Source organism: Phoca vitulina, unplaced genomic scaffold (assembly GCF_004348235.1).
Source record: "Phoca vitulina isolate PV1807 unplaced genomic scaffold, GSC_HSeal_1.0 scaffold45, whole genome shotgun sequence".
Taxonomy (NCBI): domain Eukaryota; kingdom Metazoa; phylum Chordata; class Mammalia; order Carnivora; family Phocidae; genus Phoca; species Phoca vitulina.
Genome location: NW_022589748.1, coordinates 7,315,315 through 7,333,996, shown reverse-complemented (window position 1 = coordinate 7,333,996; position 18,682 = coordinate 7,315,315). Strand labels below are relative to the sequence as shown.

The window sequence follows — 18,682 nt, the reverse complement described above, 5'->3', positions numbered from 1 at the left end:
TTTTTTAATTGGATTATTTGGGTTTTGAGTGTTGAGTTGAATAAGTTCCTTATACATTTTGGGTACTAACCCTTCATCAGGTATGTCATTTACAAATATCTTCTCCCATTCCATAGGTTGCCTTTCGGTTTTGTTGTTTCCTTTGCTGTGCAGAAGCTTTTTATTTTGATGTAGTTCCAATAGTTTATTTTTGCCTTTGTTTCCATGATATATCATTATGAACTACAGTTGATAATTTACTCAGATTTCCTTTTTTTTTTTTAAACTCAATGTCCTTTTTATTGTCCCAGGATCCCATCCAGGACACTACATTGCATTTAGTTTTCATGTCTCCTTAGGCCCCTCTTGATGGTGACATTTTTGCAGACCATTCTTGTTTTTAATACCTTGATGGTTTTGAGGAGTAACGTGGTCAGCTATTTTGTAGAATGTCCCTCTACTGCGATATGTCTGATGTTTTTCCAATGATTTGCCTGTGGTTCTGGGGTTTTTTTTTTTGGAGGAAGACAGCAGAGGAAAGTGACACTCATGCCTTCCTGAGACCCCCATCCCAGCTTTGGGTGGATGGCTCTGTTTAGAAAACAGATTCTTATACTGAGCTCAAAGCCGTAGCCTGGCGTCCATCCATTTGGCCCCCTTCTGACTCTCTGGGTCATAAAGAAGAGATCCAAACTATCTCCCATGGACGTTCTCCCACCCCAACCCTTGGTGGTTCACTGAGTCTTCAAGGCAGTGACCATTTCTGCCAAGTTCAACACACTTGGTTTCTTCCTTTATAAGATGTGAGTTTCAGGCTCATTACCACCCATTCATTGAGTGGACTCCAAGGTGGCAGGACAGTCACTGGATTTTCTGCACCAGGATCCCACTGGCTTCTTTTGGAGCTTGTTGACCCATATTAAGGCAACTAATAACTAAAGCTCATTTCATTTTTATACTAGATGCTTGCTAAGCCTTATCTCCCCGAGCATGCATTATTACAGCAGTTGGCTTTTCAGACCAAAGTGCAGGAACTTCTATTTATCTCATTAAAGCTCATCATGTTACAACCCCATTATGTATTATATATATGAAGTTATGGGTATCTATATGCAAGGAAGAAGTAGGGAAGGATGTTCATAAATGCAATGAACGGTGTTTCAAGGTCTCTCTGGGTGGTGGGATTATTAATGTTATCTTCCTCTTGTTATTACTCACTTGCATTATCTAATTTCTCTAATCCACCATCAATTAATTTGTAAATTACATTAATTTTTGTTGTTGTTGTTGTTGTTCTTGTTTGAATCAGATTATTTTCCTAGCCTGTGGAGGATTTTTTGAGCCATTTCAGGCAGATTGGCTCCTCCCCCGTGAGTCCTCAAGTGTGCATGTGTTGGAACTTTAAGCTGATAAACAGGGAGAAGTTGGAGGTAGGAGGCCAGAATCTAGGGCAGCACTGGCTGTTCTAAATCAGCTGCTGCCTCGTTGGGACAAAGGTGCTCTGGGGACTTGGGGACATGCTAAATGAAGTCAATGAATCTCAGCTCCTCTGTCATCTGAGGATCTGTGCAGGGAACCTAGACACAGTCCTGGTAACAGCCTAGTCCTCCCCCTCCTCTCGTATCTGGGGTTTTTGTGTTAGGACAGAGGCCGCAGAGCAAAGCCACCCCCATAGACGGTGTAGCCTAGTGGTTATGAACACGTGCTTCCTGGTGGGGTCTGAAACCCACACCTTCCACTTGCACACTCCGTGCGATCGGGACCGGTTCTTGATCTTTCTGGGCCTCGGTGTCTCATCTGTAAAGGGAAAATGGTAGCAGTTGCCAAGAGGTCGCTGGGAACACGCGCGCGCCCACACACAGTGCGTGCTCAGATCGCGGTGGTGTTGTAGTTATGGTGGTAATTACACTTTGGTACCCCACCTTCCAGTCCTACCAGAAAAATCCCACCAAGTGCCAGCAGTTAACACCAGCCTGATGAAGAAACCAACAGCGATCCAAGGAAAGCAATAAAAACAAAAAATACCAAAACTGGAACCCAAACCCAAACCCAACCTTCCCCGCCTTTGAGAGAAATACTGGCTTGCACTCACCTTCGTCAGCCTCTGGGCACCGGTGCCCAGCCTCCTCCCGCCTCTGGGCAATTCTTTGTGGGTAAAAACGATCTTTAAAGAGTGCCTAACTTAAAATAAAAAAACTCAGAACACAAAGCAAAAACACACAACAGCAACCAACTTCCCACCACTAACAACCCAGAGCACAGACTCTTTCTTCCTCAGAGGTGGTGGCTTTCCTCCGCTAAGCTGTCCTCACTCATTTTGATGTCACAGCTGTCAAGAGCTGGGCCCTGACTGATTGGCACTTCGGGGAGATTGTCACAAGCACTAAGAGAGCCTCAGACAGCAGGGGCTGTCCATCAGGGTCAAGGTCAGGGTTAGGTCAGAGTCAGGCTGGGGACGACCTGAGCACAGTCTTGGTGGGTGTTTCCAGCTTTCTTTCCCCAGGCTCCAGCAGAAAGCCATTTCCTCTGACCTATCACCTGCTTCAAGCTTAGCACCATGCTGGTTACTCATTAGAACCTCATGGAAAATCCAGAAAGAAACATAGGTTTACTCCATGGGCCAGAGCAGCACTTCTACCCTCTCAAAGAATTCTAGAAACAGCCCCAAGGCACATTTAGAACCTCATCAATTCAGGCAAATTCATGGTACCTTAGCGCCGGGCTTCTGTGAGCAAAGGGAATCTCAGTATGAAACAGTGATCGGGAAATGTAGTCTCTGCGCACACCAGAACTGGAACATTCCTCTGGTTCATGCTGACACCAGATGGGGGCGCTCTTCAAAGAACACGTAAGAAGTGGGCATGAATAACTGAGGGGTGGAATGCGTGTCAAGGGGGTTTTTGGAGGCACTTAAACCCGTGCAGTTAAATAGCTTTCTGTTTACATTCTTCATTTTCTAAGGCTTCTTTGTATGAGCAAATGTATAGGCAGCGTTAACTCAAGTATCACGAATTCTGAATTCGAGAGAGGCGGCCTGTCATGACACCGAGAAATTTGGAGAAGTGACCTTGGGCGCTGGAATGTGGCTTGGTGCCTTGGGCCAGGATGGGGAGGTTTCACTGTTGTGTGTGTGATTCCAAGGGCAAAATGTCTGGGGGCAAATTTAAAAACTGAGCAGCCTAGGGGCCCCTGGGTGGCTCAGTTGGTTAAGCGTCTGCCCTCGGCTCACGTCGTGATCCCGGGGTCCTGGGATCAAGCCCCGCATCAGGCTCCCTGCTCAGCGGGGAGCCTGCCTCTCCCTCTACCCGCCGCCCCCGCTTGTGCTCTCTCTCTCACGCTCTGTTTCTCTCTCTAATAAATAAAATCTTAAAAACAAAACACAACAAAACCGAGCCGCCTGCATATTCTTTTTTGTTATCTGCATGGCTGCATTATGAACGCCAGCCTTATAACTAACCATTGACGGTGCCAAAGGCTTTTGCAGAAACCTCAACGTCTGAAGTTCATGCTGATGTCTGTTTATCCAGTGCCTATGTCAGTGTGTCCACTGGAAACCCTGCTTTCCTGGCCTTTCTGAGCTGCATACTGGGTATGAACCCAGACCCCCTGGGACTGGGGGAGGGTTGTTTTATAATGTTACCCACCAATGTACTATGTATTTGGTGAAAAGAGTAGTCCAGCTCATACTGAGGAAGCTCACCGAATCTCTAAACCTCACTCTGACCAATGCTTTCCAAAGTCCTGTCCCACAAGCTCTTGCTCCACATTGAAAATCAGAAGAAAAAAAAATCCTGTGATATTTCAGTTATGAGGTTTTGCTCTCATCTACATATTGCACCAAGTTTGGGAGTGACCCAAAGGTGAGCAAAATTTGGAAGAAAAGCAAGAGTTGAAAACAAGTCCCATAGGGATGAGACCCATCATAGGTCTGTTGGTACCACGTCCTTATCCAGCTTGGCGGAATGCAAAGAGACGCAAGCTGTGCTTTTCCAACTGGTGCTTTTCTTTTCTTTCTTCTTTTTTTTTTTTAGATTTTATTTATTTAAGAGAGAGAGAGAACAGAACAAGCAGGGGAAATGGCAGGCAGAGGCAGAGAGAGAAGCAGGCTCCCCGCTGAGCAGGGAGCCCAATGTAGGACTCGATCCCAGGACTCTGGGATCATGACCTGAGCCGAAGACAGATGCTTAACCGACTGAGCCACCCAGGAATCCCCTCCAACTGGCGCTTTACAGGCACCCGCAGGTTCTCTGACTCCTGCAGTTGTAAGACGTCCATAAGATTTTCAAACGTTGTACCTTCCTTTTGTTAATTATCTAAAAACTAACATAAGCACATTCTGGATTAGCTGGATGATCAGGTGCACGCCCACTGTGAATTTGGGGCAGGGCTTTGAGTTGGTGTCACGACATCACCAGCACTAAAAAGTTCTACAGTAATTGTCCCAGGGGAAGGAGAAAAAAAAGGAACGGAGGTTTTAATATAAATGTGTTTGCCCCTCAGGAAAGCCAGGGGAATGTCGATTCCTGGCAAGCAGGGTCTCTGTCTGCTTCGCTCATGCTCTATCCTTAGCCGCATCCCGGGCGAGCTGGGATGAACGAATGTTCTGCGTTGAATGAATGCATGGCGAGTAAATATTTCAAAAGCAGCTGGAGTACAGAAAAGAGGAGGAAGATTGGAGTTATCACAGGACACAGAAGAACCTCCGCTAGGGCCACATTCAAAGCAGCAGGAACTTGGTGGAGGCAAGGGAGGCCGTCACCAGGTTGAATGAATGTTCACTTAAGTTTTACTGACTTTGTCGATTTGTTTGTATCGACTTGTAAATTTGTTTTTATTTTATAGCGGTAACGGGTCTATGAGCAAAAGCCGTTTTATGTTTACACGTATTTGAGAAACATGACAATAAAAGATAAATTAGGTCAACCCTGAGGGGCTGTGCGGATTTTTTTTTTTCTCAGAAGGATTCCGTCTATTAGTTTTTCTAAGAAACAGTAGATACACATTTTTTCACAATATGTGACCAATCCTGTGGCAAACGGACGCGCTTCCCTAGCCAAGAAAGTTAACCATTTCTCCAGATGGCGGAGGACACTCTGTCTCCTGATCAAAGGCTGCCAATGGTTGTTTTTCTCTCCCTTATAACCCGCAGTGTTACAACTTTAAGGCACACTGTGGGTTTTAATGTGCAGTTAATCTTATTTTCAGAGCCTGAGAGGGTGGGTGGTGGGAAGAGGTTACTGAGATTTGGCCTCTGCTTGGCTCACCAGCAGAAAGCGTTTTCTGCCCTAAGACAAGCTGTAGAGTATATGAAGCAGATGCCAAGTGATTAAGGTAGGTGGGCATCCAATGAAAGAGTGAATGAGATGATATTTTGACCCTGGGGTATTAGGAAGCCTCGGACTCTTTATTAAGGATGATGACGATAACTGGCCAGGGCTGACAGTCTCCATGTTCTGCCACCATCCGCGGCACCAATGATCCCTGCCTGGCGGGCTTAGTTCTTCAACTTGGCTCTTTGTGCCTGGGTGGTGTTGGAAGCCCACAGCAACAGGCAGCCGATAAAATCAAGCTGGGAGCCGCACTTGCTCCTTAGCTGGAGCCTCTTGGGGGCAAGAACACTGAAATCTGTAAATACACCAAGATCCGCATTTATGCTGATAGGAGTAGACCCTATTTCAGGACTGCCCAGGCTCCAGGGGTGGGGAGACCCTATATGTTGTGTGTGTGTTCTTTCCAATATAAGCTTTAAAGGGTAAAGACTAAGATACTGATCGCGCACTTGCTCAATGAAGTTTAGCTCCTTCTTCCCTCCCCCCGCCCCTTCCAAGGAGTCTTAAAAAGCAAACCAAAGGATAAGTGTCCAAAGGTGATTGTTGAACTGAACTGAAATGGGCTTCTGGAGTTTGGGGCTCACCGCGGAACGCTATGCCCAGGTTTTGGGAACTTGCCTTATAAGTGAGAAAGCAGAGTGGCCAAGAGATTCAGATTCATGATTTGGGCAAGAGGAAAGGCAATGGATTAGGAGCTGATGACCTGGAGGCGATCTGGAGCGAGGGGAGGTTACCTTTTAGTAGCAGCACCATTTATAATAGCCAAACTATGGAAGCAGCCAAGTGTTCATCCACAGATGCATGGTAAGGAAGCTGTGGTAGATATATATGGTGGAATATTACTGAGCCATCAAAAAGATGAAATCTTGTCATTTGCAATGACACAGATGGAGCTAGAATATAATGCTGAGCGAAATAAGTCAGAGAAAGACAAATACCGTATGATTTCACTCATTGTGGAAGTTAAGAAACAAATGAGCAAAGGGGAAAAGAGAGAGAGAGGCAAACCAAGCAACAGACTCTTAACTATAGAGAACAAACAGATGGTTACCGGAGGGGAGGTGGGAGGGGGGACGGGGAAACTGGTGATGGGGTTTAAGGAGCGCACTTGTCATGATGAGCACAGGGTGATGTATGGAAGTGTTAAATCACTACATTGTACACCTGACATGAATATAACACTATTTGTTAACTACATGGGAATTAAACTAAAAACTTAATAAAAAACAAGCAAAAACAAGAGGAGATGGTGACAATGAGCAGAGACTGGGAACCCTCGGCCAGGCACCTGTCAGCTTCCTGCTGGCCTGGGCCTCCTGGTTTCCTGCACCAGCTCCAGGCCCCTCCCAAGCCCATCCCCTGGGGGGCTGTCACGGGGGTGGGGGGGGGGTTTGGCGGGGCCGTCACTCAGAGTAGCAGTCCCAAGCAAAGTGGAAGGAGAGAAACAGCATGCAAATCGGGGACAACCCGTGGGGCAGCCTGGGAGAGCCGCCTGCTCTGCCCAGGCCTGACTTCGGCCCTTTGGGAAACTGGGATACTTCTCAAGAATGGTAGGAAGATGTATCAGATGGAGAGAAATGGCTTCAGGAAACCAAGCAAAAGGGCGCGGAGTGGGTTAAGATGGTGGCTTCTGGCCCGATTGTGCTTTCCCAGTCTTCCCTATTTCTTCTTCTCTGGCCACCAGAATAAGCATGAAGAAGGCATTTGAGAAAGAACACATACAGAATCAGAGAGATCGGTGGTGAGGCTTGGACGTGTGTCAGGAACACCATCGGTGAGGTTTTCTGCCATATAAATGGAGAGGGGAAATGAGAGAAAAGAAATAGTCACCAGATAGGGCAGTGGGGGCGCAGGGGAGGAGCTGGGGGGACAGAGGGGGCGTGGAGCAGTGGCTGTCCGACTTCAGCCCCCTCTGAGGCGTCCCCCCCGTGAGGGCGGGGAGTGATCTCCCCAGCCACAGACGGGGCCAACTACCACTGTTTGCTGAAGGAGCGTGAGATGCCCCTGGAGCCCGACGCTTGGAGCTCGCTGCCACTGTGCGGAGACATGGGGCCCTGGAGCTTCCAAATTCCTCCCGAGGACTGGGATGCAAGGCTCCCCAGGGCCCTGCTTCTCTTTTCTCTCCTCCCCCTTTGACTTTGTTCATTCCTCTTCTCTGCCTTGGCCTCTTGGCCCGCCACCCCCACCACCTTCAGGCCCACAGGGACCCTGTGGGGTGAAGAGGGTGCCGTCCTGGGATGCTGGCCTCGGGCTCTGGCCTGTCTCTCCAGGTAGCTGAGCCTCTGGGAGGTAGCCCAGGTGAGTGCTGACAGCAGGTGCCCATATGAACACAGAGAGCCGCCCATGGCCCTGAACCAGCCCCACCACTGTGCCCCCTGCCAACACACATCAACACGCAAACCCAAACATCCTGTCCTGCTGCACAGGACACCGAAGAAGGGTACTTCTCTCTCGTACGTTCCGGGATACTTGCTGCTATTCGCATTTCAGAGGTGCAGCTTGGAGCACGAAGGAGCCCCAGATGCAGTGAGCGTGCTGGAGCACTAGAGGGCGCGGGCTCCCACTCCATCAGAGAACTGAGCTGGTCTTGCGGCTTACTTTGGTTTGAGGCCATTGGGCCCCTTTCCTGAAGAATGAAGGATCCCACTGAGTACCTCACCAGGATTTGGGATCAAAACCTCAGCCAATGGTAAAACAGGATGATGCCTTCTTTATATTTTTCCTTCAAGACCCACCCAAAGGGAGAATGGTGCAGTCAGGGCGGGATTCCTCCCCAAAGCATCATATCACAATCGTCTCTCAATGTCTCCCTTGACCCCCCTGGGAACGTGCAAACCTTAGCTCTTTTCACTTCACGGTGGCCCTGAGACTCTGATATTAAAGTCTGATGAGCTCCTTATTACCAAACGGCAACATTTTCCATGGACCCAGTTCTCATAGAACCCAAAAGAAAAATGGGAACGTCCATTGATAATGCATGTCTGTGTAACATCCAACAGGATAGACCTTCTTGGCCTCCTCAAAGAGAAGAGGGGCTGTCCTAGCTGAGGGGACCCCTGACCAGACCCATCTCCGTGACAGAAGGTCTGGCATCTTTAAGGATTTCACATTTCCATGACAAAAAGGGGCAGATGCTTCTGGCAGAGGCACCGTGTTTCTGAGAGGTGTTAGTGGCTGCATGGCATCAGGAGCGGGCAGATCAGGGCGACGCGGCCAGGTCGCCTCAACCCTCCTCTTTTCAGCTTCCTGCGCCAGCCTGACCCTCGTATGCTGGGGGCCACCAGGGGGTCAGTGAGTGAGTGCCAAATGTCAAATTCTGTCCCTCTTTGGGGGAGGAAGTTGAGTCCAAGTGCAGGCTGGTTTTCTCAGCCTCTGCTCTGAGGGATGCTGCTCACAACAAGACCAAACCCTCAAACCAAAGGCGCCCTCTGCCATGTTCCAGGAACTCCCCCCGAGCCCCGGGTTCTGGAGGAACCAAGAAGCAAGCAAGGCTGTTTTGGGAAGTGCTCACATGTATTTATTTCACAAGGGAGGAATGGGGCGGGGGGCGATCACCAATAAGATGCCACCAAATGAGACACTGTGAACCCCAAACTGGGCGACTACAGGATTTGGTTCTGGGCAGGACTTGGCCTTTGGGGATAGCATGAGGGACAGAGAGGGAACTGGCCAAAGGGACAGCCTTCATCTGGGGCTCCACATAGGGCAAGTCTGGGCCACGTCCTCCTGGCCAAAGAAGCATGGCCAACCCCCCAGCTTCCTGCAGCCTTGTCCCGATCCAGGTGAGCAAGGAAGCGACAAGCCCAAGGCCACGCGCTGACATCTGCTCTATCACACACTCCTCTGCACACACCCGGACACCCTCAAGCACGCGCACACGCGGTCACGCACGCCACAGGCACACACACTCATAGGCATGCACACGCGTCCATATATTAACTCTGATTTATAAGCGCACCCTAACCAGAGGGCAATCGAAAAAAATTATTACTCTTCAGAGAGGAATCGACTGCCTTCTCCCCTGTCAGCCAGCAGAGCATGGCGTGAAATGAGGTGAACACGGAGCATCCTCCAGGGTCCAGGCCCCCTCTGTTGTGCTGGCTTCAGTCCTTAAGCTCTGGGTGAGTCAGGGCTCCCTGATCCCCGGGGGGGGGGGGCAGAGCTGCACCGGCCCGGCTCCAGCCCCAGGGGCCCCCTCACAGCCACGACCTCCCTATGCGCTCAGCCCCTCCGTCTCTGGCTCTCTGCAGACGCAAGCAGAGCAGCTGGCCCAGGAACACTGGAGCCTAGAGCCCCACCACGGAAGCATTAATTCCTTCCAGGCCATCTTAGGGAGGGTCCAGAAAAGTCCAGGGCTGTCCATCTGATGGAAAGGTTGGGGGTGGAGGCTGCCTTGTAAATGGGCATCTGGGCAGAAGCAATGTCGAGGGACACAGAGTCTCAGGGTCTCTTCCAAGAAGGGGGAGACAGGATGCGGCTGAGCACCACCCCCGACTCTGTTGAGGCCTGGGGGTGGCATTCAGAAGCTGCTGCTGCAAGAGATGAGAAAGAGGGGCCCCTGCCAGTCCCAGTCCTGAGAGTGGCTGGGGAGAGGATGCAGAGGACATGGGGGTTTACTCTGTGGTACGTGGTCCGCATCCAGGTGGCAGAAGACACGGCTCCTGGGTTTCCAGAGGAGGGGTGCGGGGCTTTTCCAGGGAGCATAGGCTTCATGGCTGCTGAGCGCCAAAGGGGGGGCACCAAGTCTCATCCGGGGCTCCTGTGCTGCTCTGGAGAAGCCCCGGGAGGCCCGCTGAGCACCTGCTGGCTTCCTGCTGTCTCTCCACCAGTGCGGCTGGTCCAGAAGATGGGCAGACCCTGGGCCGGGAGCCAGGCTCTGGGGGCCCCTGCTCCCCCCCCACCCCCGCTACTTGATCGAGTTCTTAATTGTCCACCTCTGTCCCGTGCAGCTGCGGAGGATGAGATCGATGCCAGCCAGGCCCCGGTTCTCCACCTCTAGGCATCGCCCTGTGCCCTTATTCATGATGGCTCCATTCTGGGTAAAAGGAGGAGAGAGACAGAGACATAAAGAGACAGAGAGAGAGATACAGAGACAAAGAGAGACAGAGACAGATGGATGTAGAGATACAGAGAATAAGGTAGAGAGAGACAGAGGGAAAAGAGAATGAGAGAAAGAAACAGAGAGAGACAGAAACGCAGAGAGAGAGAGACGGAGAAAGAGGTTTAAACACTGTAGTGCCTGGCACATGGCCTCTCGTGGGGAGCAGTCCCACCAAAATTCTTTGCACAGGGGGAGGGATCAACAGAGCCTCCTCCAGAAACCCCAGAGCCAGAAAATGTATCAGCTTCACCAAGTTTGAATGGCGGAACCAGGTGACAAGCACCGATGGGGGATGGTGTCCGAGTGGGGTCTGACTTTCTCCATCCTACTGACTACTTAGCAGATTTCAGAGAAATCACCGCACGCTCCCCTCCCGAGGTTCATCAGAGCCCAGCCTGCCTGGTGCTGCTGCAGGGACCTGGGAGACTGTCCCCCCTGCAATACTCCTCCGCTGATTGCCCCTGGACGCACTTTGGGTTCACGAGGCTGGCCCAGGGCTGGAGACCTCGGGTGCTCTTTGCTGGGGAAGTCAGCTCCCCCTGTGGCCCGCAGCACCTCCCCTGCTCGGGGGTGCTGGCCCTTTCCCTGGGGCACTCACCTGGATGAAGTTCCAGCGCTTGCACAGGCTGCTCCTGACTTTGTCACAGTCGAGGAGCTGGGGCAGCCGACTCCTGGAGTTGTCCACCAGGCAGCGGGTGTCGGGGAGGAGTGTGGTGGTCCCCAGGGCGCCCAGGTGCAGGAAGCCCTCCTTGGTGTAGCGGGCAAGCTGGGGAGAGAGCAGAGGAGAGGGTGGGGAGAGGTGACTCAGGTCTGCAGGTCTCACCCATGCGTCCCTGGCTTGCTAAGCCTGGATACAGCGTCTCCAGGGTCAGGCGGATTTCTTTCTAAGCATGTCCTCAGTCAGTGTTTCTGGACTGTGGGCTTCTGTCCAGCAACATGAGGGAGCAGAGGAATAAATAAAAGAGCAGGACGTCTGATTTCTAAAGCTTGGCTCTGCTCCCAGCTGGCTGGGCAACCCTGAGTAAGTCACTTAACCTCTCCGAGTCTGCATTTCCACCTCATTTGTAAATTGGGGTTAATTAATTAATTCCACCCTGGTGTAAAATACCCAAAGAGGCAGGTCACTGAAAAAGAAACAGATATATTAAAAAACATTCAACTTAACAGGTGTTAAAATAAATAAACTAAAACAGCAAGGTGATACCACATTGAAAGAAAAAACAAACCTATTCTCATTTTGTCAAGGTTAGCATAAAATGGGCTGGAGTGGGGGAAAATTACGACAACCTTTCAAAAAAGGGGATTTCAAAATATATTCTTTGTGCTTTAAAAAAAGTTTTTTTTTTTGTCTTTTGACCCAATAAATCCACTTTTAGCAATTTATCCCAAGGTAACAATCAAAACCGGGAACACAAGTTAATGTATATAGGATATTCGCTGCAACATTATTTATAATGATGAAAAAGCAGAAGCGTCCTAAAGGTGCACCACAATCCTGGCACCTGCTTTCCGCTCCATGCACACCAACAAATGCTGGGGGATTGTGGGGGCACTGGGGTGGCTCAGTCGGTCAAGTGTCTGACTCTTGGTTTCCGCTCAGGTCATGATCTCAGGGTTGTGGGCTCGAGCCCCGGGTCGGGCTCCATGCTCAGCAGGGAGTCTGCTTGAGATTCTCTTTCTCTCTCCACTCCCCCCCCCCCACTCCTGCTTGCTCTCTCCCTTCCCACAAATAAATAAATAAAATCTTTTTTTTTTTTAAAGCCACATCCTTCACTCTTCCTTCTATACACCCTGGGCAATAAGACTTTCGAAGCAATGTCCTTCAAGAAGTGAAGTCTGTTTCTCCATCCCCTGAGTATTGGTGACTTGCTTTGACCAACAGAATATAGCGGAAGCAAAGATGTGCCAGTTCCTGGACTAGACCTTCAGCCTTGTGTGCTTCCACCCTCTTGCTCTTGGAGTCCTGTTGGCACCGTGGCAGTAAGCTCTGGATGGCCCAACCAACAGCCAGCCAACCACCAGACAAGTGGACAAGGTCGTCCTAGATTAGGCAGCCCTCGGCTGACCTGCTGGGTGCCAAGAGATGTATGAACGAGTCCAGCTGAAATCAGCCGAGCCTGGTCCGGATCACAGAACCATCCAGCTGATCTGGATAATGCATAATACATGCATATTGCTCTATGCCACTAAGTTTTGGGGGGGATAGTTGTTATGCAGCAAGAGCTAACTGATACGGAGATGGTGCTGCCTACCACCTCTTCCCACAGCAGGACCCATGCTACTCAAGTGGCCTCCCTCTCCTGCCTATCTGTGTTGTTTAAAATTCTGTATTCCAACCTTTGAGCAAATGCATTCATCTGTCTTTCACACTCTTTTAGGGGCAGGGACTGTGCCTAATTAATTTCCTTCTTTGCTAGGAGAAAATCACAGACCAAGTGCTCAAAAAATGTTTGTGGATGAGCACATTATAAATGTGGTGAGCGACATCATTTAAAAGATGCAGCTACGTCCATTCATTTTAAACTCCATAAGCATGTTTTGAAGAGTTCTCTGTGTGACCAGCCTGGGAACCGGTTTCTGAGAATATGAGGACGTGGCTGTGTTCCCACTGATAATTCCAGTGCGGGCTGGTGAAGGCAATGAGACAGGAAAGTACATGTCTCATTTTTGCTCTCACATCCTATGAGGTGGCAGGGGTAGGAGTGAAGATAATTAATATACAGCTAGTGCCGAATAAATTAAAAAATAAAATTACCAGCTTGCATGTATTAAAGGCACACTCTGCGTCATTTCTAAGCATTGTACAGAGAATAAAGAATGTGATTTTTATAACTCAGTGAGGTACGTTTCTATTACTCCCCCCGTTTTAAAGATGAAGAAACTGCGGTCTGAAGACATCTGGTCACCTGGCTGGGTCCTGGCCTCTCCCCTTGGGACCCTAGAGACCCACATGGTTGGCTGCCCTGGCCCAGAAGCTGAGCAGCAAAGGGGCCTCTGCCTACATGATCCTGGGCTGCTCCTGAGAGTCTGGGCATTCTGGCCAGGAACGAAGCCAGAAGGCAGCTCTGGGCCACCAGTGCCTCTTCTCCAGGGGATAAGATTTTCTGCAGGGGTTCTCATTGCTGAGGAAACTACTCAGAAACCCTCTGCCTTCATCCCCAAAGGGGGGCCCACCTGCTCCCCTCTGAAACAAGTGACAGGGAGTCTATTAAGTGCCCTTGAGAGAGATGCGGTTAACATGCGCTTTAAACCCAAATTAGTTCCAAATCAGAGTGATTGTCAGAGGCAAAATGATAAGAAAATCAAAAGCTCTCCTTGCCCCTCCCTAAACAATGTCTCTCTGAATATACTCAAATTCACCAAATGCAAAGTGATGAATGACAGCAAGCTGCTTTTATGTTCAGGGGAGAGATATACACAGCTGCTTATTGAAATTATGAATCAATCTATTATCCAGCAGGCAAATGAACAGCGCTAAGAACATTAATTAACTGAGCATATCTGTGACCCAGATGTTTAAAGAGCGAAGCTAAATGCCACCGAGAGTTAGAGGCTCTCCTTTCTGAGGTCTGTGAGCAAAGGATGAGACCGCAGCTACTAGGACCTGCAAAGCCAAGCACCAGCCCCAAGCTGTGCAGGCACTGGGGTGGGCAGGGAGGGTGGGGAGGCCCTACAGGATTTCCATTCTGGGGGAAGGTGCTTTCTCAAGCCAAAAACACATGCATAAGTTCTGCTGGCCTGGCCAAGGGGCCGGGGTCAGGGGAAGGGCGCTGTGGTCTAAAAGGATGGTGGGGCTAAAGTTACACCAACAGATGTCACACTGCTTCTCCCCCACAAGGTAGGAGGGTGGTGCGTGCGCAGACCTCATGCCAAGCACATCCCCCTTCTTGTGCCAGTCCTGGATCGCTAGTCTTTGTGGTGTCTTTGGACCACTGTCTGGTCCATCTCCCCAGCTCCCCATCCTTGATATTCCTTCCTTAAGGACCTCTGCTTCCTGTCCTCTGCATGTGCAACAGGCTTTCCTGCCTTCAAGGCTTTACTCCAGCTGATTCCTTTATTGGACTTCTTCTAGAACATTCTAGCTTCAACTTTCCTAGACTTCAGCACAATTCTTTCCATCCCACAGTGTCTTCTGTAACTCTTCCACCCCCCAACCCCCCACACCTCCTCTCAAGTCTTTGGTGCAACATGATCCATATGCTCTGGTGTCTCACTCCAAGGTGGTGTGGGAGTATCTCATTTCCTCTTGACCATTCTGGGCATCCACTGACTAAGTGATGGATATTTGGGTTTTTCCACTTTTTGGCTATTATGAATTATGCTGCTATGAACATTCATGTATAAGTTTTTGTGTGACATATGTTTTCAATTCTCTTAACTCTGTATCTAGAAGTAGAATTGCTAAGTGTTGGGTCATACGGTAAATCTGTGCTTAAATTTTTGAGGAGTTGCCAAACTGTTTTAAAGCAGCTGCAGAGTTTACAGGCCCACCAGCAATGAGCCAGGGTTCCAATTCATCCACATCCCCATAAACTCTTGTTATTGTGTTTTCCTTTCTTCTTCCTTTCTTTTTAGAAAAATTCTAGCCATTGACTGGCTGTGAAGTGGTATCTCATTGTGGTTTTGATTTGCATTTCCTTCATAACGATGTCGAACATCTTTTTATGTGCTTTTGGCTACTTGTAGATCTTTGGAGAAATGTCAGCTCAGATCTTTTTCCCATTTTTCAATTGGGCAAATTGTCTTTTTTATTGTTGAGTTGTAAGAGTTCTTTATATATTCTGGATGCTAGACCTTTTCAGATACATGTATGAATGGAAGTATTTTCTCCCAGTCTGTGGGTTGTTCTTTCACTTTCTTTTTTGTTTTTTTTTTTTTTTCACTTAATATTGAGAGTATCCTTTGAAGCACAAAAGTTTTTGATTTTGATGAAATTCAACTTATCAATTTTTTCTTTGATTACTTATGCTTTTGATGTCATATCTAAGAAACCACTGCCAAATCCAAGGTCATGAAGATTTACCCATATGTCTTCTAAGAATTTTATAGTTTGAGCTCTTACATTTAGATCTTTGATCCATTTTGGGTTAATTTTTATATATGATGTAAGGTATGGGTCTAAATTCCTTTTTTTTTAATGTGGACATTTGCTGTTCCAAGATTGTTTGTTGAAAAGACTTTTTCCCTATTGAATTGTCTTTTCATCTTTATTAAAAATTAATTGACTGTAAATGTGGGATTTATTTCTGGAATCTGAATTCTATTCCATCGACCCATGCGCCTAACCTCTGAGAGCACTACAATGTCTTGATTAGTACAGCTTTGTAGTAAGTTTAGGAATTGGAAGTGTGAGTCTTCTTTGTTTTTTTTCAGTGTCCTTCTGGCTACTCTGGGTCCCTTGCATTTTCATATGAATTTTAGGATTATCTTTTCCATTTCTGCAAAAAAAGGCAGTTGGAATTTTGAAGGTACTGCATTGAATCTATAGATCAACTCAGGGAGGACTGCCATTAACAGCAGTGAGTCTTCTGATCAAGGAACATAGGATGTATTTTTTTATTTAGGTCTTCCATTTGTTTCAACAATGTTTTGTAGTTTTCAGTGTATGAGTCTTTCTCCCCCACAGGGGAAGTGTATACTTCTTTGGTTAAATTTATTCCCAAGTATTTTATCTTTTTTGATTCTACTCCAAATGGTATTGTTTTCTTAATTTCCTTTTCAGAATGTCCATTGGTAGTGCAAGCAGTACCTTTAAGACATTTCTGTGAACCAAGAGCTGCCACCCTGGTACCTTATGGTCACTCAGAATAGCAGGCTCTGCAAGTCCCCTTAGTTCCTGCTTCCCCAGGGTCAGGGCCAGGTGCTGACTGCCTGCACCCAAAGCAGACCCATATTCCCACGGTGCCTGGACCTCGCCGCAAGTCTCTCATCATTTCATTCGCCTCCTGTGACTCTTTCAGCCAACACCCTTCCCACCCTTGAATGCTCTTTCCCTAATATTCCCCCACCTCTTCCAAGTTTCTGCTTAAATGTTTCTGCTTAAGATGACAGGAGGGTCTAGATTTTTAAAATGTGCCCTTCATCCTAATCCCTAGCTTGGTGTCCTGGACCCTCACTGCCCTAGGGAATCTTGCCTCCCACTTTGTTGAGAAGGTATCTTCCCTACCCCTCAAAATCTGTCTTCCTTCACATTTGTTCACTTCTTTCAGTTCTGTCTCCTCCTCACTCCATAGATACCTTAAGTCATTATTTCCCCCTTCTCCTTCATTTCTTCCAAGCTACAAACATAACCAGATCTTTATGCCCAGAAATCTCCAGCCACAGATCTCATGACCTCCTTGTTTTGTCCTTGGTTTTCCACTCTCTCTTTCCTTAGTGCTTTGTAGTTTGGCTTCTACCAGCACTCTTCATTGACATTGCTCTCTTGAAGGTCAACAGAATCCATTAATTATCAACTTCAATTGTTTTTTCTTAGTTTTTATATGGGGCAACAATTGTGGGCCAGATACTTTGCAGGGTGCAGGTGAAACCACCTCTTCTCTCTACATCCACTCTCCTGGAGAGCTTGCCATTCTGGGGGCTTTCAGTAGCATCTCTATGCTAACTAACTTGGCTAGTTGTGCCAAATTTCTATCTCCAAACCAGACTTGATCCTCAATTCCAGATTTGTATATCCAACCCATTGCTGGACATACCACTTGGAGGTCTAACAAGATTTCAGATTTACATGATCAAAACTGAATTCCTCCTCCCCTGTGTTCCCTATCTTCCCCTCCACACTCATCCAACATTGGTTCCATCTTGGTAATGACAACTCCATCCTTCCAGGTGCTTAGGCCAAGCACTTTGGCTTCATCTTTTACTTGCCTCTTCCTCTGACCTGCCATATTCCCAACCCACTAGCAAACTACATTCAGATTTTACTCCACTGCTATCTCCTGGTTCCAAGCCACCTTCACCTCTTGACTAGATTAGTACAATGGCCTTCTAATTTGTCTTCCAGCTCCCACCCTTGCCTCCCTTGGTCTTTTTTTTTTTTTCAACATGGCATTCAGAATTCCTTTAAAATATATGATATTAAAATATTATTATATTATTTAAAATTATGTTAATTTAAATTGGAGTCTGGTCATGCCATTCCTCTGTTCAACATCCTCCAAATGCTTCCCATTTTACTCAAAAGTCAAATTCTTACAATGGACCACAAGACTCAATGCAATCTAATAATAGCTGCCTGAGCTCAACTTCCACCACTGTGCCCTTTGCTCACTCCACTCTGGCCACACCGGCCTCCTTGTTGGTCTGTGAACAGGCCACACTTGCTCCTGCTCAGAGTCTTCGCACTGGCTGTTCTCTCTTGAATGCTCTTTCCCTAATATTCCCCCACCTCTTCCAAGTTTCTGCTTAAATGTCGTCTTCTTGCCATCTTAAAATTTCACGTTCACCACGTACTCCTTATCCCTTTTCTTGCTTTATATCCTTCCAAGCACCTATTATCTCCTTATAGACTATATCTTCTCCTTATTTATAGAGCTTGTTGTCTGGCTCCATCCACTAGAATGTGAAAGGCATGAGGCAGAAGTTTTGTCTGTCTTTTTTTGTTCATGGTTCTATCCCTACCTCTTAGAAGGATGCCTGGAACATAGTAGGTGCTTGATAAATGCTGCTGACATCATGAGTACTTGCCTTCAAGGAGCTCACAGCTTACTTACGGAAGAAGGCAAGTAAAGAGGCGAGGACAACAAAGTGTGAAATAATGTGATGAAATATACTAAGTGTGCTCTTCGAGTCAGAGCAGAAGAGGCCCCGATCCAGAAAAGGGAGGTCAGAGAAGGCTTCCAAGAAGTGGGGGCATTTGAGTGAAGCCTTGATGGAGTCAGCCAACCAAGTGAGGAGAGAATGACAGATCAGATCTGACACAGGGAGCACTTGTCCAAAGGCCTAGAGACCAGAGAAAATGTGGTGTTTTGGAGGATCTGAGCATCGTTCACCATGATGGAATGTAATGGCTGTGATGGGGCAGAAGCGGGAGGAGGGGTATAGTGCAGATGAGATTGAACTACGTGGACACATCATGCTCAGAAATTGGGGCCTTTTTCATGAGGAGCCACCTGACTTGTAGGATGACCACACTGGCTGCTGAATGGACAATGAGCTGCAATGGGACATGATGAAGGTCTCAATTCAAGTGGTCGCACTGAAAGAGGAGAGAAGATGACAGATGAGAGAGGTGCATCCAAGCTAAGAAAGATTCTATCATCCTGGTGAGTTA

At 48.0% G+C, this 18,682-nt stretch overlaps 1 protein-coding gene across 2 annotated transcripts in view; it reads right to left on the bottom strand.

Annotated features, from left to right (window-relative positions):
• Positions 1-8,803: 8,803 nt before the first annotated feature.
• Positions 8,804-18,682, bottom strand: part of GALNT17 (polypeptide N-acetylgalactosaminyltransferase 17) — a 448,158-nt gene continuing 438,279 nt past the window's right edge. For both annotated transcript variants that reach the window (XM_032430645.1, XM_032430646.1), the window contains 2 exons: positions 11,009-11,176; positions 8,804-10,344 (listed from right to left, as the gene is read on the bottom strand). In XM_032430645.1, the coding sequence (XP_032286536.1) occupies positions 10,216-10,344; positions 11,009-11,176 (297 nt within the window). In that variant the 3' untranslated portion in view covers positions 8,804-10,215. The remainder of the gene's footprint in view (positions 10,345-11,008; positions 11,177-18,682) is intronic.